This window comes from Saccostrea cucullata, unplaced genomic scaffold (assembly GCF_032062105.1).
Source record: "Saccostrea cucullata isolate Sc308-1 unplaced genomic scaffold, CSIRO_AGI_Scuc_v1 ctg6231, whole genome shotgun sequence".
In the NCBI taxonomy this organism is placed as follows: Eukaryota; Metazoa; Mollusca; class Bivalvia; order Ostreida; family Ostreidae; genus Saccostrea; species Saccostrea cuccullata.
Window position 1 is genome coordinate 2794 of NW_026928964.1, and position 23773 is coordinate 26566.

Sequence of the window (23773 nt, forward strand, 5' to 3'; positions counted from 1 at the left end):
AATAAAGCAGAGGAAAGCCTTTTATATACAATCCAATATAAGTTTTATATAAGAAATCATAATTGTACAGGACGACAATAATGTTATTTGGATTCAATAGAAGCTTATAAATAGTTCTTTCATAGCAACTATGAACAACAGAAGTTTATAAATGTTTTTTTTTTCTTTCATTGAAATAGTAATCTGCAATTTTGCAATAAAAAATTCCGACATCAAATTTGCAGCTCACATTGTTTACACCACTAGTTATTGTATACGTTGACACCACTACTTATTCTATTAGGTGGACACCACCAGTCATTTAATGGTCAGCGCCAGTTATTGTATAAGGTGAACACCAACCATCACTTTATTACGTGAACACCACCAGTCATTGTATTGGGTGAACACCACCAGCCATTTTATTAGACGGACACCGGTCAATGTATTGAATGTATTAAGTGGATACCACCAGTCACTTTTTAGGGGGATACCACCAGACATTCCTCGGTTGCTTTCTTAAACAATGTCTCGGTCTTTGAAGTCTTTATAATTTCGCCTCTTTTCATGACGTCAAGACGCTTCCTCTGAAACAGAACAATACATGACGAATTATATGGAAAACAGAAGTTGGTGCTGGTGGTGATTCAAATTTCAGTGGAGAAAAAATAATTCTATGCTGGATTATACCGTGATAAATTTTTCAATTGAATAAAGAACCCGAATATTATCTCGAATTCACATGACTCTAAAAGTCTACTAAATTGAATTTACAACATACATTGTACTGCTTAAGGTTATTGTTTACATCATATCGCCTGGTTGAACCCTGAAAGAGAAAAAAAGTTATCCAATCAATTTGTCTGTGATGAATCGTCATGACAATTCAGAGAAACAAACTTAAGCCTTATCTTTAAAAAAGTATTAATATCTTGCTGCTTCAAACTTTTTTTTCAGTTCATTTAAGAAATAAAGATTATGCAAGTGATATAATAAATACATCATTTATTTGATTTTTTCTTATTGGTCAGTTAACTTACACTGAGAAGGACAATGATCATGAACATGAACTGGATGAAGGCGTACAGACCACAGAAGGCATAGAAGGCGTACTGATCAGCCTCACTGAGTGTGTCGTCGTCCGAGATCAGGGCCTCCGATATAGCGTGCCACATCGCCACCAGGTACAGGAATATCGTACTGCCGATAATGTATCGATCCTAGAAACATTAAATAAATATAGGTCAAAGGAGAACCATACTGCCGATGATGTACCGATCCTACAAATTATAGATAAATATGTGACAGAAACAGGAAAGTTGTACTGCCGACGATGTACCGATCCTAGAAACATTAAATAAATATATGTCACAGGACAATTGTACTGCAAATAATGTAGCGATCCTAGAAATTATATGTATTGGCTTAAATGTGCTTCAATGATTATCTTCCATGGGAGTATTTCAGGGGTAAATGGCTTGAGGTAAAGTCCATATGAGAATATCCGATGGGATTTTCCTTCGAAGTATCATGAAGATCCTACTGGTTTCTGACTTGAAGCCCATATGTCAATATTCTTAAAAACTTCGAATAGAAATAGTTTGAAGGATACAAGATTTAAGATAATTAACAAACAATTAGACTGGGTTCATTTGCAGTATGTAATATTCCATTTTACACTGATACACCCGGTAAGACGTCATCTCGTACAACTGCAATTCACTTGAAAACCCACGACAATTGGTAGAACTCATGGTAAAAGTTCAAATTTATAATTATATAAGTCATGAGATTAACTTACAACAATGCACTAAAATACCAAAAATCTAGACCGTAATTTAAAGATAAGATAAAAGACTATACACAAGTTTCTTTACCATAGATAAAGGTTTTAAAATACATTGTTTAAATTTTAAGATGCATACACCGGTTACAGCACTTACCAGATGAGTGGTGTAGGATATTTTTGGGATAACTTGGTTGGTTACGAATTTAAAGGTGACTGTGATGAGGACAAGCATAATGGATAGCTGTAGACGATTCTCGATCTTACTCCTAGCCACAGCAAACGTGGACAGAGCCAGGGAACTGATGATAGACTGAAATAGAAAGAACAAATATTATCTCCTTTACCACTCCAAGCTGCAGCTAACGTCACCAGAGTCAGAGGATTTTACCCCTCCTACCATGAGCACAATTACGTTCCACACGAAGAATCCGGGCTTCCTTCCGGCGCTGCAGAAAACGTACATTCCCGGCTTTTTATACTTGTTGTTGGCATATTCCTGAGTCAATGCCTTTGGAGTAAAATGAACAAACTCGTAAATGTTCCATTCTTGTTTTTTTGCAAATGTCTCAGCGTGAACGCTTGATATTTCACGATCGTCTTCTAAAAACTTGACCTCCTCTTCCGAGAGTTCCGTGGTTATAAAGATGTTAAGATCCTGTCGGATTAAGAAAATACCACATCAAATAAACGACTCGAAAGTCTTGCGTCAAAACAAAAATAATTATTTGTGACATCTTGTGGGATACCGTATGAAGATCCTTACCTGTATGTCGAATGGAAAAAGGACCAGTTCCATACTTTCAGTGAAGGTTGCCACCAGACGATTTTTCTCCACGATATGAGTATCTCCCGATTCATCTGTCTGTAAAACGTACCACTTGGCATGGTCTTTTTGAGCAATGGCGTTTAGAATTAATATTTTTGGATTCCAGTATGCAGACCAGTCAATCTCGCCACTTCCCTTGAGAAAGAAATTAGTGTTTTTTTATGGAACGCCAACACTGCCTTATAGCATACAACTATGCATTTATTATGTCAATTTATCATTACGTGATGTGAACATATCTTTACGTTATGTCAATTCTTTATGAGATTATGTAAAAATATCTTTACATCATGTCAATGCTGCATTATATGAAGTAAATACATCCTTTCATTATGTCAGCACTTCATAACTTGAAGTCGAAAATTCATTATGTGAAGCGATAATGTGTTTACATTGTGTTAAAACTTTATTACGTGAAATGAATGTTTCTTTACATCATTTCATTTCTTTAATATGAGAGGTCAAAATTGCATTACGTCAAGTGAATTGTGTTTTATAATCAAACTTATCATTACATGAAGTCAAAAATCCATTCCTTTTCGAGAGTGTATATTTTTATTATATCAAAGCATTATTACATGATATGGGTTTATCTTTATTTTACGGCGAGAGCATCATGATGTGAGGTGAACACATCTTACCTTTATGTCAGTGCTTTATTACGTGGTGTAAAAAGTGTATGACATTATGTGAACATATCTTCATATTATATCAACACTTTATCACATTATGTCAAAACCCAATTCCGTGATGTGGATATATAATAACGTTATGTCAACCCTTTCTTATGTGATCTTAAAATATCTTTATATTGTGTTAACTCTTTATCATGTTGATTCCAAAAGTGCATTACCTGATGTAAAAATACATTTACATTATCCCAAAGCTGTATATCTGGTATAAAATGAATGTTGACGACCGTGTTTTTATGACTGGTAAGAGGGGGGGGGTCCTGATTGATACGGAAGAATTAGAGGCACAAAATATCAACCCCCCTCTTTTCCCAAACATAACTTTACAATAGAAAATGTAATGTTCATTGAAAGTACAGCCCCCACCCCCACTTTTTGTTGAATTATAGTCCACTGACGGTAATGTAATATATCTGACAAAAAAATTTGGACTGATCGAAGTTGGACCCCCCTCCCCGAAATAGGATTTTCGGGCTTGGAGTAGACAATTATTTTTTTTTGGCTTCTCAAGTTTTTTTTCGGGCGAATATTTTTTTTCTGGCTAACCCCCCCCCCCCCTCCTTTCGAAAAAGATGATACGTCACGCACTGGAATTAGTAATTTTTTCAACTATCCCAGGGCCAGAATTCTATTACAAAAAATCTACCAATCCCTCATGTAAATCAATTGAATATGCCTTAGTAAGCATGCATGAACACATATCAGTAGCGGATATGAGAATCTTGAACAAAAAAAAATTGTCCAAGCCTGAAGGGGGACGCTTTATGGTTGGAGACCAAGGGGGAAAGCAGAGAAGCTCTCAGGCTTTATAGTTTTATAAAAAAAAAAAGTTTTCAACTTAATTCAGCTAAACTTAATGTGAAACTAATGCAATGTCCTACAAAGTAAAACCAATAAATTTATTAATTTTTTGTACATGTAGATTTTGGTCACTAAAGATGGTAGGGCGGGATTTCACCCTCCCCCCAACCCACCAGTGTACGTGTGTTATACGATGTGTTTACACTTTTAAAAAAAAAGGAAAGTTCAAGACTGATAAAAAAAAATTATGACAATGTTCTTAGTAAGATCAGAAGTTTAAGACTTTTATCCAAAAAAAACAAAACAAAAAACAAATAAACAAACAACAATTCAAAATAAAAAGAAAAAAAAATTGCTGCACGACTCATAATATTTGATTTATTTAATTATCAGATTAAAGTAAACGCCATTGAATTTCGACGTGACTTTAATTCACAGTCGCAGTGTTAAGGCTTTGCACGTTTCAAGATTGTCAATCCTTTGTCGCTTAAAATTTTTATTTAAAGATGCCATTCCCAAATCGCTGAGATTTCTTCTACGGCAATTTTCTCTCCCGCCAATTTTAGTGCTCTCGGAACGCGGAAAATACAATCGGAATTCTCGGATGACTCGTACCTCGCACATAACGTTTGAATGGAGCGTAGCGGAGTCAGTCGAGGATTGCCGATTGCGGAAAATACGGTATGCTCATATAAAGGCCGAGGATACCCGTGTTCGCATAACGTAATAGTGAATCGACATAATGTAGTAGTGTGAGTTAATATCATAAAGAATTGACATAATGTAATGATAGGTTAACATAATGTAATTGTGACAGTAAACATAACGAAATGCAAGAATGTGTAAATGTCATAAAGTGTTGACATAATGTAAAGGAATGTTTACACGATGCAATAGTAGTGTGGGATAATATCATAAAGAATCGACACAATATAATGGAAGGTTGACACAATGCAGTAGTAGTGTGGGTTAATGTCATAAAGAGTTGATATAATATAATGGAAGGTTGACACAACGCAAAAGTGGTGTGAGTAAATGTCATAAAGAGTTGACATAATGTAATGGAGGGTTGACACAATAAAATAATAGTGGGAGTAAATGTCATAAAGAGTTGACATAATGAAACCGAAGGTTGACACAATGTAATAGTAGTGTGAGTAACTGTCATATGGAGTTGACATTATGTATAGGAAAGTTCACACAATGCAATAGTAGTGTGAGCAAATGTCATAAAGAGTTGACATAGTGTAAAGGAAAGTTCACACAATGCTATAGTAGTATGAGTTAATATCATGTAGAGTTGACATAATGTAATAGAAGGTTAACACAATGTAATAGTTGTGTGAGTAACTGTCATATGGAGTTGACATAATGTAATTGAAGGTTGACGCAGTGCAATTGTTGTGTTCTGCTATAAGGCAGTGACGGCGTTCCATATTTTTTGGTATTTTAGAAGTGGTTGGAAAAGAACAAAGAATTCAATATTTTTCAGTCAATTGCTTAGACCAAGACGAATTATATCAGTTGCATGACGATACCAATCCGCATATAAAGCTCTTCAATAGGATGAAGCAATACTAGTCATAGGAGATGCAAGGACTTTGGAATTAAAATAAAAGTCACCTATAGAATAATCTGCCGGTTTGTGCAGTTAAACAATAATTAAGCATCTTCCCTTTTATGTTTCACAGATATAAGCAACTAAGAAGTACTAGTAAGTAAGAAGTAGTAGTTACTATACCTTGTGTCCGTCAAGTTTAGGCTCTCTCCACCTTGCCTGGTAAAACACATCCGCTGTAAATGTTTCCTTCAGCGTGTCAATTTCCAGGATTTTCAGAATGGAAACTTTGAGATAAATATTTCTAATATCTGCATTTACAGCTTCCTTGACATAGATCTAAATTTTTTCGAAAAGGTAAGATAATTATTGTGCATTATTACCAGATTATTATAATAAGTCTCAAACAAAAACAAACTTCATGTACTCAAACTTTAATATATGCTTGATTTGTTTAAATTTTTTTTTAATTACAAAATTTACTTAGCTTATTCACAAATTTCTTAATGGAAGAAAACACACAATCGAAATAGTGTTTCGGCCTTGCTCTACATGTCAAGCAACTATGAAAATTATTTATAACCCAAAAAACTCTACAAAAGGTCACTCTACAAAACAATACGCTCTTTAAGTTCATGGTTAAAATGACAACACAGTTATTCAAATTATAAATATCAATACCATCCAGAAATATAAAACTGGTACATTCAGATGTATCAATACGAAATTATTCCTTTGAAATCATCAACGAATATATGTAAATGCTTTCAATTTTACTTCCAACATATAATAGATAAATACTGACAAACAAACCTTATTGTCCGGCCTCTGCATTGTATGAACCACGGTCTGAGGAGAATCCTCCACACAAAAGACAAATATGAACTTCTAGATGTATGTACCTCTTATGGACATTGTTTCATTTTTAATTTCAGTATGAATTTATTGTCCGTATTTAAATCAAAGAAATTAATACATGTGTACTTATATGTAATCTTTCTTAACAATTAAATAAAACGTATTCGATAATCCTATTATTTGGTCACCCACAGTTAGGGAAATCAGATCTGAGATTACATAAACTTAAATAACATTGATTTGTAAAGCACATTCGATTCACTCTGCTGAAAAATAAATGTTGTCACAATCGAATTGCGGCATCCCAAACGTTGCAATATTCTATTTTTTTCACTTCCATTTATGATTTTCCATTTTTATTGAACAATTTAAATTCATATTTTTTATAATTTCATTTGTATTTGTATCTTGCATTTATTCTTCACAAATGTGTTGCTTATTTTTTATTGCAGTATTACTGCAGGTCATGTAGCATTGAAAAATTAGAATAGAGGGCGATTTCTTAATGAATCCAGAAAATTAAGCTATAATTAGATTATCCTTATAAGTCAGAAAAATTATCAGTGAGAATCAAACTTTCTATTTTTTTTATTTTGACACCAAAAATATGACTTCATCCAATCATATATTTTGCAAAATATTTTCAAACCGCTTTAATGGGATCTTCAAAGATGACTAAAATACTATATCCTTAAATTATTATATTCAATTAATTGTTTTTATTTTCCAGAACGGAATAAACACAAATATAATTGTCTATATGAATATATATTATCTTTGTAGTACTTCAAAAATAAAGGTAGTTTTTTTTAGATTTAAAAAGCTTGATATTCAACTAGACATTAAGATATTATAAATAAAAATGGTTAAATTTTTTCATTCATATGTCGACACGATATATCCATTGAGCTTGAAAAAAAAGTTACCCCCAAGTCTCTGAAATGTCTGTTTCATATTTGGATATTTTACTTGAAAAAAGACGTTAATGGTAATCTAACAAGCAAGCTCTATGATAAACGTGATATTTCAAACTTTTCAATTGCCAACTTTCCTTATGTATTCAGCGACTGGCTGACATGAACATTATACATAGGTGATAATGGCGAATTGCAGAATAAATGTGAAAGTTAACAATAGGTAAAGTTGAAGTCATCACGTTTATCATAAAACTTAATAACAGAGAAGCATGCATCAGCATATCAAGATTTTAATTATTGTTTGATAACATGTACATGTTGGTTTATGTACCATATCAAATTTTGTTATTATATTGCTTCAAAAGAGCAATTAACTTGTATACAGTGTTAATGTACATATATAACAAAATTTTGAAAGCTATGTTGTGAAATGACAAAAATATTGATATGTTTCCGTGATTTTATTGTTTTATTTCAAATCTCATTATCTTATCTGTGTCAATACTGGCATGAAGTATTCCTGCATCTAATGTCGTGCTTTTCTTTAGTTTTTGTGTTGATCTGTATCATCTTTGATGCTACAATCCTAAAACTAATGCATAAAAAATAATGTAAAAATCAGAGTATTTCATTAATAAACAGCATCTACAACTCATTTACGGTAAGTTTCACTAATGTGGAAGTGGAAGTATTCTAGCAACTACTTCACAATTGAAACTATTTCAATATTTTTTGATCAATTGAAAACAACATGCTCACCTTTCGTCGTTATAATTAATTAAGACAGTTGCCATGGGGCGTTGTCGGAGTCTATAGTTGATTAAATTGTTCACGTGATCGGAATAGTTGACCCAAACTCCATTGTTGTCCCGCCACTGCCAGGATAGATCCTGGCTGACTAGATTTGGTTCAGATTTAGAGTTTTTGTTTGATGAATGGTTTTGCGAAATCTGTGCAACGTTTGATTCCATATGAATAGCATTTTCATTTGTTCCTGTTACACATATTTCTGGATTTCTATAAGTATTTTTATTAATTGACGTAATAGTTAAGGCGTTCATTCTAGGTTTACCTTTGTCAGCAACAAAGTTTTTCACAGGCGAAAATAAATTTACAGAAAAAGAATTCTGATATTCGTTTGGACTTGAAGGTCTAGTATGTTCAGGGTATCCAAAGATAGACCCCACTGAGTTGCTTTCCAGATCGGTATCCTGTCCTTCATCAGTTTCCAGATCTTCCATTGAAAAAGCCATGGAGGAGTGTTCTGTCTGTATGTCTGTAACATTGGTTCTATCCTTACACGTAACCTGCTCCCGCTGTATCATGGTTGGTCCAATCCCGTTTTGGGTTTGAGCATCCCTTTTCTCTCTGAACACTGCACTTTGAAATTGATTTGCTTCTTTACTCCGCGGTGTAGTATTTCCTGTATTTTCTGTTTGAACGCCACTGTTCTGTTTAGTTAGGTTGATTCGTGTATCCTGTATTTCAGAACTACCTACAAATTACAAATTTAACAATACTGAGCTCCTTTAAAACATATGAATCAGAAGCAACGTCTGAAGAAATATCAATGTACACTGTACTTCATTTCATACAAAGTAAATGTGTATATATGAAAAGTAAATGATACACGAGAACCTTTTAAATCATTAGATGTACATCTGTAATCATTTTCAGACTCGGGTTTCTTTAATGCTCTCCATTGTTCCTTAACAGCTTTCATCACTTTTTGTGAGAGCGGATCGCTACAATACAGAATAAAGTGTCCTGTATTTAGTATACACGTGTAGAAACATTTTATTTAATGACAGGATACAAACATTTATTTTTTAAAGAAAATTTTTGATCCATATATTTTTAATCTTCAGACGAAGTTTTGAGAATTCAATAAAAATTTTAAATTATTCATGTATATTAAAACGATAAAAAAAACTACCAAAGTTCAATGTCGTATTTTCCATCATATCCAAATCTGTAATTACCCATTCTTCCACTTGGCCATCGAATCTTAAATGTAATAGTTGTACATATACATATTCTAATTAATATTCTTATCAACAAAAGTGGGGTGTACCCTTTTCATCATACACTGTGAAGTATGAAAGCCCAAGCATAAACTGTTCAACTGGTATGATCATGGTTCAAGTCTTTTTTCCAAAAGCAAGTCAATCTTTAAGATCAAGGTTAAGAAGTCAATTATGTTGCTACCTAAAAAGGTCTTGTCACAAGAAAAACACATGTGTTATAAGAAAGCTATATTCAATTAAAAGTTATTGGCAAGTTTTGTGGACAAACAGACAGCTATAGACATACAGATTGATGGGCAGGGCAAAGCTTAATGCATGTACCACCAAACCGTCGATTACGGGGGAATAAAAATATAAAAATCCAATATCTCTTAATTTAAAAAAAACGATTTAACCTTTTTATGTTGAAACAGAATGTAAAATTGTTCTTATTCAAATTCTGCATAAAAACAAAACCTTTTTATGCGTGCACAAAAATTAAGTATGATTTAATTATGAACGAACATAAACGGTGGCATTATCCATCACTCGATAACATGTTCCGATAGCTTCTTCTCCGCCGTCCTGATCTTCCCATTTCCAATCAGGTCCTTCAGAATCAAAAACAAAAGCGTAAAACTAACTGATGATTACAAGGGAAATCTTAACATAACTTACAATACTTTATATGTAGCAGGATACTGTATTGAATAATGATTAAGGTGTGTGTTACCCCTCTTTACAAGGCACCCAGCAGCGACAAATCCGTCCTCAGGAATTCTGGGCTCATCACAAACCACAATATCGTATGTATTTCCTATTCCATATTTATATACACAACGACACCCATTATCCCATTCTACGAGCACTAAACCAACTGTGAAAAAAAGAAAAGTAAAAAAGAAACAAGTCGATGCACAGTACCAAATCGACAACAATATATTCAGCATTGTAAAGATTGTTTACAAAGGGAAAAAAAAAGTATATTTAACATTTTTATTACAACCTTCACTTTGCAGTATAATTGTTTTATCCACTGTTTATGAAGTCACCTTCCCTCTTTCAATAATTGATGTCCAGTTTGACCAACATTTATATATTTATTTATACATGAATTTCGTGAAGAAATTGTGAATTTTACCGTCTCAAATATATTTGTATTAAGTAAACTGGGTGAATTTGAGCCATTTCCTTACATATGCCTGGTTACCTTTATCCCCATGACCCACTATGGTTCCGATGCCCTCGCTATCTTGATTCTGGAATCTCCAGTGTGGACCCCGGCGAACTCTCGTACCGAGCCTTGGAATTGTAGAGTATTTCTCCTTATACCAATTATTTTCATCGTCCTCTACCCTTGGTTGGGTCTCCATGATTCTCTCTCTGTTCTGTATTAACTCGTATATTGTGTCCTTTGATTATAAGATTGAAATTTGAATTACTTTTCTTTTAATTTTTTCCTATAAATGGAATCTGTTATGTTTGTTTTAAAGTGAAAATAAGAAAACAGATACTGTAAACCAACTTTTATTCGCAACGACTTTATTCCGTGTTTTATCGGGGGGTAAACTAGTTCGCGACGATTTATTTTCGCGATCAAGCCTATTTTGGATCTTTTATTTATAGACATGTGGAATTTAAGGACTGGTTCGCGGCGAGAAATATTCGCGATGATGAGGCTCTCGCAAATATCGCAAAAATTTCTCGCGCGCGAATAAAAGTTGGTTTACAGTATGATATGAGATTTTAATGAAATGAATGATGTAGGGAATATTATATTTGGAATGTAAAACAAATGAATGCTAAGACAAATAACTTAATTAAACGAAATTATTTAATTTTTCTAAAAAAAAAAAAATCCATTCAGCAGCTTGATATTCCATTTGGACAAAATGCCAACGAAACTTTTTTGATAAAATGCTTTGAGTATCCAACATACTAAATCATCTTCATCGTAAGTATGCCCGAAAAGTACGTTATCTGCCACAGATCTCAAAGCTTCCCTTTCTATCTCATTCTTGTTTATTACTTTGGATATCAAATCTGCAGATCTCTGAAAAATATTGCAATTGTTGACAATCGGAAATTTTATGGGATAAAATAAAGATAGCAATTGATGAAAAATTAATTACGTAATGTAGAGTATATCGTCCAAAGCACTTTGCTTCATAAATCTGTAACACTTTGCCACCTTGAGACACGCCTGATATGGTTTGTAATAAGGGCTGAAATAAATAATTAAATTGAATTTGATGTAGAGAACAACATATATGTTTGCATTTAATTTATGTGCTTTCAACTGCCTCACAAAGGAAAAAAAAATCGGTTGGATAAACTTTTTATTACATGTTTTAATTTAAAACTAAATCATTCCTTTTTTTAACAGTTTTAGTTTTCTCGTCTGCTAACAGGTCCATGATATCTAGATTTTAATATTGAACGAAACCAAATGTGCTTTACACAAGTAGGCATTCTCTGTCGACAGGTAGCACCTACAATGATTCATCTGGGTTTTTTTTTTGACAAGGCATATAAAGTTTACTTGGTGAAAGGAATTGACTAGAAAATCACTGTGAATATTGCCATAACAGAAACAAATAAATTCATTGCTTTTTGAAAGGACAGGTGATACATACAAATATTTTCTTTGGAGGAGACTTCATATCATGTCACAGGAATAGAAAAAATGGATAATACTTTGAGTTTTTTCTCCTTAGACTAGGATAATAAAAATAACTTTCATATTTCCCTCCGAAAATGGTAGAAATTAGCCTGTTTGATTTTTTTGAATTTTAAAATCTGTTAACCATTTTCCTAATAAATTTTTCCAAATGTCATTTCTTCTATGGTGTGACCGGTCGGCAGGGGATGACCACTCCTCCATGGCACCTGATCCCACCTCTGATGTTTCAGAGGTTCGTGTTTGCTCTGTTCCTATTTTGTATTGTATAAAAATGGACTTTTGAGCTTGAAAACTGTTCGTTATCTCCATATATTTCATGCAAGAAAGTAGAATAGGTCATCGAGTAAATAGAGTACCAGTTCACTTTGTGCCCCATTAGAAACAATTTTGAAGAAAAAAAGGGTAACTGAATTACATAATTTAACTGTGAGAAACTTTCCCCGGCTAAAAAAAATGAATAACTGAATAAAGGTGTAGACATGTGATGGATAAAGCTTTCATCAAAAGAAAACGATCAAATTGTAGTATATTGGAAAACTTACATAGTTTGGGTTTTCTCCAACTGGAAAGCAGAAAATTGGATGGTCTCTTCCTATTTGTTGTGTGATTGAAGATAGTGGTGCTAAAATCTAATCATATAGAAATAACGAAAAATATTTTTTTTTTTATTTTTATGTTATTATTATTATTTTATCTTTAAGTGCAATGTTATTCAAGTTTAACCATAAGATAAACCTTTAGAAAGAAAAAGAAAACTTTGTAAGATTACATGTTCCTTTGGCATTAATTCCATTTCATTCTCTGTGGCCTCTAAATTCTTAAAGTCTGTTAGTCTACCGTCTGTGAAAAGAACCACTCTTGGATTGAGATGGAAGTCACCAATGCGACTTGTATGGGCTGTAAGAATTAATGTTAACATGTGAAACATGTTGATCTTTACATTTTGAATAGTCTGACATCAGAATAGATTCAACGCTAATCTGATACATATGTAGCACTTGATCGTATATTCTGGGAATCTGGAGAATATATATGGTCTAAGAACATTGGCTTCTTTAAATTTTCTTGCATCAATGATAAATTTAATACTAGTACAATATTAAGTTAAAAATAAAAAGATAAACGCAATGTATAATATGCAGTTTTTACTTTAGTCCATTTATATATTGTTCTGTACAGTTGATCCTTTTTAAATGTCCACTCCATCTATACAGACCAAAATGTCTAACTCCCCACTTTTTTGTATTAGTACAGGGCAAAAACCATTATCAAACACCCTAGCTTGTATTCTGTAATTATAGAATCGAATTATGGACTTGCTTAGCCTCTTTAAGGGGCAATATCCCTCTGCTCCAAATTTCACGACACTTTTTTTAAAATCCAGACATTGATTTTCAGCAACAACTATAGCATTAAATTCAAATGGAAAATAGTTTGAAGTATGAAGCGTTGCTTACTTTTTCAGAAATGAATAATATGTCAAACCATGATGTGAAGAAAATTTGATATGGTAAATAGAAAGATTAAGTGTTTTTTATCTCACAATTAAATTAGAAATATGAGGTATATATAAAAATAATATTTACTCTCATACCTATCTAACTCCCAGTAGAAAACATACTGAAGCGCTGCTTTTTAAATCAGAATAACAAATTATTTTCTGTGCATGTAAAATAACACGCATCCATAAACAAGAGTTATAGTTCCATTATCACCCTTGACAATATTTTTTGATGAAACAAAATATTAATTAAATGTTTATAAACAATACTGCATCTAAAATTTCTGTACAATTAAAAGAATTATACTTGAAGAGATAGAGATTTTTCAATTTACACTGTTTAAAGGAACTGGGTATAAATGTTTTAAGTAAACTATTATAAATAATTAATCAATATACTAGTAATAGAAACTAGATATCAACACTTTCACCAAAGAATAGGTTTGATTGAGTTGACTATAAAATTGTCCTTATGAATGAAACTTGTAAACTCTGATGTGACAACTCACTGAATTTCATGACAAAATGTCTGAAGAAAGTTATCTCTCTTATTAGAAGAGTTATCTCTCTTATCAGAGGGATATTCCACCTTAAGCCATTCAAAATTTAAATATATACATGTAACCAGTTTCTCTTGTTTACACAATAATAAATCTACATACCTGCTCCCTCGTACAGTCCCCCAAGGGCCAAGAGAAAGGCGGCAGTGAGCGGCGAGGGTCCACCACATTCCACCTCCTCTGAAAGAATCAGCAAAATGCAATATCTTTAAATTATATAGCAAATTAAAGTCACCATTTGGAATGAAGTGAAAAATAAAATAGTTTTTATTGAGAAAACAAATTAATTTTACTCCACCATATGGAAAACCATTTACTAAAATTTATTTTTAATCAGTTCTTTAAATAAAATATAAAAATAATGAGCTGCGTACATGACTTGTACATCTCTATGTAAGATATCAATGACTCTGACAAAAAGCGCTTTTCTAAACACAATGTTTTCTCTGTTATTTTTTGCACTATACATTTAATCCAGAGAATACGAGTAAATAAAGTCAGTGTTTTTACCAATGCTTTGTTTTATTGTGGAATATTGGTTGGAATAATAATGCAGAAATTTGGTTTCTTGTCCAAAAACAATCACAGAAACATTCTCATCAAGATCTGGTTGTTCATCAAACTCTATAAATGTCAAAAAATTGTAGTGCAGTGTATTATAAAGAAAAGATACTCAGACAAATATTATATTCAGAACTAATTGGCAACCCTCTAGTATCGCCCCGACTCCCCGCTTCATCTGCCTTAAAGGTTCCCCTCTCATGCTCTCAGAAAAGTCCAAAATGAAAAGAACACAACTTCCTCTTCCCTTCTGATACCGGAGGGCTTTCTCTACAATATAACAGACAAACTTAAATTGAAATTTGCGTAGTGATTTTAGCAATTTGAAATACTAGCATGAATAATGTCAGATTAAAAAAGAAAATGTGTCTGTGAAACACTAATTATGGTAGCTAATGGTGAGGATTGAAGTTTCTCTGATGCAAGTCAAACTCCAAAAAGCAAGGTCAAAAGTCATGGTATCCAGAGGAAGGTCTAGTCAAATAGAATAAAATTGTAAAAGATGAAAGCCTTAGTCCAAAGTTATGACCAGTATAAGGGTTTTTAAAAGAGTTTTAAAGGTTTTTCTATTGATAGAATACACATGTGAACGATGAAAGTCTAATACTATCTGTTCAAAAGTTATGGTCAAGATTAAATTTAATTTTTTTAACTAGACAAAACTGTAAGGTCAATGTCAAAAGGTAAAAAATATTTCTACCGATTGAAAGGCCTTGTCACAATAAATACATTTATATTATTTACATTATGTACGAAAGACCTAGCACCAACTTTTCAAAAATTATGTCCAAGGTTTAAGTGTAGGAATTTTTTTGTAAACGTTGGATCAAAATCTAAGGTCAAGAGGTCAAAATTTGGTGTTATCCAAAGAATGGTTTTGTCACAAGTAATATACCTGTAAAACACAAATGCCAAAGCCACCGAACTACTAAAAAGTAATGACCAAGGTTAATATTTTTGCGGACAAACAGACAAACAGACAGGCGAACGTTCAGGACAAAAACTATATTCCCACGATTCTTTGACTACGGGGGCATAATAACTGAAGATTTTTAATGTACAAATAATCAGCTGACGTACGTTTTACAGCATCAACTTTTGCTTGTGATAGCCACATACACTCATACATAGTAGTTTCCATGTCCTGAAGGAAATTCTGTGTTATTTATAATCAGTGTACTTTGAAAGATAAATGTTCAATGGTAATTGTATCTTCGACTAAAACATCAAACTAATTAGCAAGAGTAAGATGAAATATCAGATCAAATATATGATTCACAAACCTGTTTTGTTCCTGCTGTTATTTAGTCGAAATCTATACGCACTTATCGAGGCTACAGGAAGTTTTTGGTATTATGATAATGAAACAGCTACAAAAATACAGGAAGGATGATGAATTGCTCGAATACACTAAAAATACACTAAAATACTTTTTGTATAACCCTCAAAAAGATTTTTAAATACCAAAATGATGTCAAGTTTTTATCAGAGAGGGACGAAGAAAACATTTTTACTGGATACATAATCATATCAAATCACTTTACTAAAAACGATTATTCTCACTTCATGATCATTAAGCAATAGCTTCACTTTGATTTTATTTCTTCCGAGTTTATCCTTCCAGTTGCAAATCATATTTAAAACGGACACATAAATGAGAAAGTTTCTTCCTATTGATTTTTTTTAAGATTCACAGCCATGCAAACGTGCTATTTTTAAAATAAATAAAAGGCACGACGGCCTGAGTGATCACGTGAGTATAATACAACTCTGTAAAGGATCCATGGAATTGTATATAATTATTTAATAACACAAAGACAAAAGCTATATTTGTCTCATTTTTATTTATCTTATACAGTATTTACTATTACAAAGCCAAGAACTAGGAGTGCAAGCACCTTGTAATTGTTCCCCTCTCATAGATCTTTTTATGCCAAAAATTATTGCAATTAGTTCCAGGGTTCTAGAGAGGTTGTAGATGTACATAACCGACAGAAAAAAGCGATAGCAAAAGTTCGCCTGAGTATCTCACTTAAAGCGCATATATTTATAGATATGTTTAGTAATGTAAAAACACATAATATATATTGCAACGTGTTCACGAATCCTAGAATAATTTCCATTGAAATATATCGAGATAACGAACAGTATTCAAGCTCAAAAAAACATAAACAATACAAAATTGCGCCCGCCGAGTGCTCTTTGTCATGATCGGTAAATAACGGAAAAATTCCTTCGACAATTCAGTGTGTATATAATGGCCTCACACTAAGTACATGTATAAAAGCATCAGTCAGCATATATCTTAATGGAAAAATTGTATTTGCAGACAAGGTCATTGTCTCAACCAAAGAACTTACGAAATGATGACTTTAAACGAGACTGCAGATATTCTTGTTTCAATAACTTGTTTGTCAATAATTTACCTTGTTTTAGAGACATAAATCTTATATGCAGGCGATGACGGCATATATATATATATATATATATATATATATATATATATATATATATATATATATATATAAAGCACTAAAAATGACCAACGACACGAACAATAAAAAATGTCAAATTTTCGGGACGCCCTGTCCCTTCCTCAGGACAAAGAAAAAAGTTAAAAAGTCATAAGAACAAAGGAAAAAGAGAAACAAAAACAACTAGCACTACTACTAAACTACTAAACACTAGATATTTACATACTTAATTACATGTACTTAATTACATGATGAATTGGAAATTTTTAAGAACACTAATAAAGAAAGAAATCCGGACCGCTATGAAATGCGTCAGGTGTCGCATAATATTTGGTCCGCCTCGTTTAAAGTCCGGCCGGACCTAATACGATATCATATTTGGTCCGCCTTTTATAAGAAAAGGTCCGGTCCGTATAAGAAATGGTCCCCCTGCGTTTTAAGGTCCGGGTGGTGCAAAATGTTTTAATCTTGACTTTAACATATGAAATTAAGGCTACCGGGTAGTTTGTTTATACTATATATGAAAGAAGGATTAACCCTGTTGTGTTTTATTTTTTGTACAACATACAAGTATCTCTAGACAAGAATCTACTCGTATAGTGTGCTTTAAGCAGTGCCGTTTAGGGCCATGATTTCTTTAAAAATCGTGCCACAATTGTTTTGCAGGTGTTTGTTTTTCCTTAGAATTTGTTTTTTGTAAATTAGTACGATTAAAGGTGTGAAATCTGCCGATGTGTATAGCTAATAAAACAATGGGTGTGTGACGTATTTGTTTACCTGACAGGTACCCACCGTACCCACAGGTAGAGCCCTCGGCAGATGGCGCTGTCATTGAATGGTCGGTGAACCTAATGGTCATGTGTTAGCTTTACATATTAATAGATCTTATTTTTAATTAATAAATTATGCCAAGGAACCAAATATTCAGGCGTACACTTCAAAACTGCGACATTTTTAATAATTATAACCATACATGTATAATCTTTATTTCAATATTTAAAGCTAAATATGGCGTATCTGAGCTAAAAATTAAAAATACAAGATTAAGCGTAGATGTACATGAGTTTGGGTTTTTTGTTCAAATTAAAAATTTCACCGATATTGAACTTAAATATCCCCACGTTTCTATTAGTTAAATTTAAACTAAAAGAATTAAAACTGTGTCTGATATTTAAATTCCGAGTCGATAAGAATCGGCCATTGTTTTAAATCTCGGATATCTATGAAACGCGATTGATTTAAATTGTTTGATTTTTTTGGTGTTGAAATATTAAACTTTTTATTTCCGACATTTTAAGCTTTCATTTTCGACATTCTAAAGTGTTCATCTCCGACATTTTTCAGGAATTTAGTGCTTTCTGGTAATGAAAAAATTTAAAGAATAAATTATAGACTGTTTAGTAAATCAATGTTCGGCGCAGTCTTTGACATTTAATGTAGTGAACATTAAATGCGATGAAAAAATTGCATGCTCATTAAACTCTATGAACTAGACTTAGTGCTTCATGTACAGATGTATATACATGTATATAGAACTTTTATATTAAAATGTTGTGTATAATAAATTCTTTCAAAATTCCATTCTACATACATGTACTTGGTAATCATTAAATTGCCGGAGAGGTACCTTGCAAAAATTCCAGAAATGAAAAGAAATAAATGTCAGAAAAGAGAAGACAAATTGTCGGAAATGAAAAAAAGAAATGGCGGAAATGCCATGCCGATTTCCGGAAATGAAATGCAGCGGTCCTATCTTTACAGTGGTATATAAAGTACCAAAACAAATAGAAAGATCTTTTTTTTATATTTTTAGTCTGAACTTATATATATAAAAAAACGCCTTATATGACTTTAAAGTTTTTAAACGCATTTTATATATCTTCATGTCATAAAGGGAAATTTTTGGACTGGGTTTATTTTCGTAGCTTGAAAACTAAAAAAAATAGACAGGGCGGACCTTAAAACGCAGTTATCAGAAAAGGTCCGCCCTCTGTATTTCAGATATATTCATGTCATAAAGGGAAATTTTCGGACTGGGTTTATTTTCGTAGCTTGAAAACTAGAAAAATAGACAGTATTGGCGTAACAATAAAACGCAGTTATCAGAAAAGGATAATCCGTCCTCTGTATTTCAGAATATTTTTATGTTAAAAAGGGAAATTTTTGGACAGGGTTTATTTTGAAATTGAAAATAAAAACAAATAATCACTCAATTAACGCAGTTATCAGAAAAGGTCTTTGGCTTTTGTTTTTCAGATATTTTTATGTTATAAAGGGAAATTTTTGGACAGGGTTTATTTTCGTAGCTTGAAAACTGAGAAAGAAATCCATGGGCGGACCGTAAAACGCAGTTATTGTTTAAAATCCGCCCTCTGTATTTCAGATATTTTTATAGAAGAAAGAGAAATTTTTGGACAGGGTTTATTTTCGTAGCTTGAAAACTAAAAAAAATAGACAGGGCGGATCCTTAAAACGCAGTTATCAGAAAAGGTCCTCCCTCTGTATTCCAGATATTTTTATACTATAAAGGGAAAATTTTAGACAGGGTTTATTTTCGTAGCTTGAAAACTAGACAAAGGAATAGGGCGGACCTTAAAAAGCAGTTATCAGAAAAAGTCCGCCCTCTGTATTTCAGAAGTCCGCCCTCTGTATTTCAGATATTTTTATGTTATAAAGGGAAGTTTTTGGACAGAGTTTATTTTCGTAGCTTAAAAAACTAGGGAAAGAGACAGGGCGGACCTTAAAACGTTATTACCAGAAAAGGTCCGCCCTCTGTATTTCAGATATATTCATGTCATAAAGAGAAATTTTTGGACAGGGTTTATTTTCGTAGCTTGAAAACTAGAAAAATAGACAGGGCGGACCTTAAAACGTAGTTATCAGAAAAGGTCCGTCCTCTGTATTTTAGATATTTTTATGTCATAAAGAGAAATTTTTGGACAGGGTTTATTTTCGTAGCTTGAAAACTAGAGAAAGAAATAGGGCGGACCTTAAAACGCAGTTATCAGAAAAGGTCCGCCCTCTGTATTTTAGATATTTTTATGTCATAAAGAGAAATTTTTGGACATGGTTTATTTTCGTAACTTGAAAACTAGAGATTAGAACTTTTTAGTGTGCAGTGTTTAGAACTTCCTAAATTAATATTTTAAGTACCAGCCTAATAGTGTGCAAATTTCCTACTTTCACACAAGCTTTATAAATGTATTATACGTCTTTTGCCATTCACACAAGTTTATACAAAGTTAGGCTCATAGTAAACAAAAACTTTGAAATGAATGACCGTTTTCGATTTACTATTAATAGATCACAAAAGTCGGCTGACCCCTACCACATTGTATGGTTTGTTCTTTATATTTCGTGAATTTCAGCGTTAAAAATTGTTGAATCTTATGGTTTAGATATCGATTAATGATAGATCAATTAATGATTTGATATGAAAAAGGATGTATTCGCTTTAACAAAAGAATTGACCTATAGGAGAGAACAATTTCCCGGAAAAAATGACATTTAAAAATCAATCTTTATTTGTTGTTTTCTACCGTATATATGTCTAAATTTTTTAAATTTGTATTTTATACCTGAAATTTATTATTTACAACTTTACAATAAACCTCCAAAGTTGATTGAAACACCATTTTGTCCTTAAAAGCGTTGATTTTTGCATGAATTTTGGCCTTGAAGTCCATCAGGGCAGGCCTGCCCCTAAATAAAATTGTGATATTTTGATAGATTAGGATGTAAGGAATGATTTAAGATAATATTTTTTTAAGGGCACCCCTGCCCTGGGGTCGAAATTCACAAAAAACCTACAAAAAATAAGGAAACCAGATTTTCATAATCTGCTTTAAATTTATGCCATTCATTCTTATAGTCAGGCTAGCTCAGTTGATATATGCGCTGACTTTTATACCCTGGATACTCTCTTTTTAAAGTCGGGGGTTCGAATCCACCTGGTACAACATTTATAAAGATTTAAATTTCGCCTTTTCAAAGACTATTTTAATTTCTTTTATAGACTTGTGTATTTTTCCGTCACTTTTCTATCCCTTATGCATGCCCATTCTTGATATAAGAAACACTAAAGAGATATCAAATCGTAACAATCCAATGTACAGTTGTCAGTCAGGTGGAACGAACTTCAGTATAAGCACACTTTCTCCGAGGACAAGAATAACTCACTGTGTGTTACTCAATACGGGTATTCTTGGCAGCATTGAGCTGCGATGAATTTCATTTGTATATATTCCTTAGAATTTAATCACATTGATTTTGGCTACATATTTCAGTAAATGCACTCCCTTGGATTTCATTTAGGCCTTTATAATTTGCACACATTAATGACAAGTTTTTATTATATCCACGGATAAATAGCCTAGACATAAAGAATAGAATTTCAGAGACAGTAGACATTACCTTTATGCACAAAAAGAGGTAAAGACAAATATCAATTATTATATTTGGAGATAACAAACTCAGAAAATCAATAAAAAGTGTTCCTCCTATCTCTACTCACTGAAATAAAGATTTAGGAAAAACAAATTGTTATATGTATTCAGCCTAATGTCGTTAATCAGAACGGAAATCGACAAGCTTTTTGTAGAGAATAAAACCAAGCCCGGTCCTATAGGTCAGATCCCTATTTATAATGAAGTGATCCAAATTTGCTAACTTTGTTTATTTTTTTCACATTTTACCAAGGCCCATAAGTGCATTCGTTCTTTTCTGAAATTGTGTGTCTTTAAACTCAAGCTCTTTATGTGTACAATATCGGTATACTTTAAAACTTAAAACTTTTTTGACAGGTATCTGCATGATTTTACTTCACTCAATTACCCCCCCCCCCCCAAAAAAAAAAAAAAACATTTAGGAGGGGGTATAAAATGTTCGGATTTTTATTGAAATCGAAACCGAGAGACATAAGTATAAATAATATATCATAAATGTAGTGCACAGAGATTTTATATGAGCAACATGTATGTTAAATATGAAAAAATAAAGCCATTTATAAATCCAGCAATTTATCGACTTAATTGGTTTGATTTCGCCAATTAATGCACATTTACCTTGTCCCGGAGTAATATTTAGTAGGCCGCATTTCTTTTCCGGAATTTCCTGAACTTTTCATTTCCGACATTTTTAAGTTTTTACATTTTAAAAATTTTCATCTTCGACATTTGTCAAATTCATGTCAGTAATTTTTCGCAAATGAAAAAAAGAATTCATGCATCCGTTATTAAAATCCTTAAGGTAAAATATTTTAGATAATTTATTCAAATAAAAGACTTTGCTCTTATCTGTCAAAGAAACTTAATTGATTTTACTCTGGAACAGATGTAGGTACATGTATTGTGAATGTGAAGTTTTACTTAACTGATTCCTTTAAATAATGTATCATAAGTCTTAGTCTTAATATTGTTTACTTCTACTACTACTACTACTACTACTACTACTAGAAGTAAACAATATTAAATGTTAAATTTAAATTGCCGTAAAGGTATCCTTAAAAAAAATCCGAAAATGTGAAAAAAAAGAAAGAAATAATGTCGAAAATGAAAATAAAATTGTCGCATTCCGAAATAATAACAAAAATTGTCGGCAATTTTAAATTCAGGAAATGAAATGCAGAGATCTAGTAGATATAATAATTAGCCTTTGAATAGGTAAGAAACAGTGTTATGTTATAAAGAACACAGGGGATATGGTACTTTAGGTTTTCTCAAACGAAACAATTATAGATTAACCCCCAACTGCCCAATCCGTATGCATGTTGTTTTTACAATAAGGGGTGTAGGGTAGTACACCGTGACATAAGCCCCTGTCACAGCTAGTGACCCTCCAGTTATTTACAACAATATTAAACGTAAAGAATGACAGATTTCTTTTTTCAATGCTATAAAGATATATATTTTGAAAGATGTGAACTTCAGTTTTTGTGAGTGGATTAGTCAAACGTTTATCATGTTTATAGGAAGGAGAGTGTAACTAAATGATTCGTGTTGGACTTACGAACATTTTTCTGTTCATGCAATACTGATTAATCTGCCAGTAAACAAGGCGGTGAAGGTAAATGTTTGTACATTTGTATTCTTAATATTTTTTTATGATAATGTTGACATTAGTGTATTAATTTAAACGACAAAAGAAGCATGTCCCATCTTCCCGACAGGAAACCCGATCAATAATTAGAATCTAAACATTCCTTTAATTATGTATTAATTTCGATTTCTTACTTATGGTTTACTACATTTTCTTGGAGAAAACACTAGCTATTAATACGACTATATATATCCTTAATTAATTTTAAAAGAATATTTTTTCAATTAATATCGAATGAACCACATGCATACAATTTGTATAAAAGGCCGAGTGCGGACCTTTTCTTATAGAGCCAGGCGTACCTAATATGTTATCGTATTTGGTCCGGAAGACCGGGATTACGAAAGACTAACATTTAAAGAAACACAATGTCAAAGAATTAATTAATTGATAATTTTTTTATTTCAGAATTCGATAAAAGTAAAGAACAAATATTGATAATTATATTTTACGGAATTAAATTCTCTGTTTA

The 23773-nt window shown here is 32.3% G+C and overlaps 2 protein-coding genes across 4 annotated transcripts; both read right to left on the reverse strand.

Annotated features, from left to right (window-relative positions):
- Positions 1 to 245: 245 nt before the first annotated feature.
- LOC134279427 (gamma-aminobutyric acid receptor exp-1-like) lies at positions 246 to 6479 on the reverse strand. Its single transcript, XM_062761827.1, has 8 exons — positions 6459 to 6479; positions 5829 to 5984; positions 2532 to 2729; positions 2166 to 2423; positions 1923 to 2078; positions 1020 to 1199; positions 761 to 808; positions 246 to 566 (listed from the first exon to the last, which is right to left on the reverse strand). The coding sequence occupies exons 1-8, from the start codon at positions 6477 to 6479 to the stop codon at positions 462 to 464; spliced, it is 1122 nt and encodes a 373-aa protein (XP_062617811.1). The 3' UTR covers positions 246 to 461.
- Positions 6480 to 7839: 1360 nt separating this feature from the next.
- LOC134279426 (uncharacterized) lies at positions 7840 to 16125 on the reverse strand. Of its 3 annotated transcripts, XM_062761824.1 has the most exons (16): positions 16015 to 16125; positions 15812 to 15875; positions 14879 to 15001; positions 14681 to 14794; positions 14273 to 14350; positions 12879 to 13006; positions 12652 to 12738; positions 11559 to 11651; positions 11366 to 11479; positions 10637 to 10838; positions 10160 to 10303; positions 9952 to 10037; positions 9357 to 9427; positions 9059 to 9165; positions 8180 to 8915; positions 7840 to 8012 (listed from the first exon to the last, which is right to left on the reverse strand). In XM_062761824.1, the coding sequence occupies exons 2-16, from the start codon at positions 15870 to 15872 to the stop codon at positions 7919 to 7921; spliced, it is 2238 nt and encodes a 745-aa protein (XP_062617808.1). In that variant the 5' UTR covers positions 15873 to 15875; positions 16015 to 16125; the 3' UTR covers positions 7840 to 7918. The 3 variants fall into 3 exon arrangements, with proteins under 3 accessions (XP_062617808.1, XP_062617810.1, XP_062617809.1); XM_062761826.1 differs by lacking the exon at positions 14879 to 15001; XM_062761825.1 differs by lacking the exons at positions 14681 to 14794; positions 16015 to 16125 and having other exon boundaries at positions 15812 to 15982.
- Positions 16126 to 23773: the final 7648 nt, after the last annotated feature.

Bases quoted from the DNA above. Each gene is read 5' to 3' on its own strand.
- LOC134279427 (XM_062761827.1), bottom strand. From the start codon at position 6,479: ATGCAGAGGCCGGACAATAAG. The intron at 2,730-5,828 runs GTATAGTAACTA...TTCTTTCTCAAG, and splicing joins CTAAACTTGACGGACACAAG to GGAAGTGGCGAGATTGACTG. The intron at 2,079-2,165 runs GTAGGAGGGGTA...TTTCTATTTCAG, and splicing joins GGAACGTAATTGTGCTCATG to TCTATCATCAGTTCCCTGGC.
- LOC134279426 (XM_062761824.1), bottom strand. From the start codon at position 15,872: ATGGAAACTACTATGTATGAGTGTATGTGGCTATCACAAGCAAAAGTT. The intron at 10,038-10,159 runs GTAACACACACC...TTGATTCTGAAG, and splicing joins TGGGTGCCTTGTAAAGAGGG to GACCTGATTGGAAATGGGAA. The intron at 9,166-9,356 runs GTAGTTTTTTTT...TCTGTATTGTAG, and splicing joins AAATACGACATTGAACTTTG to CGATCCGCTCTCACAAAAAG.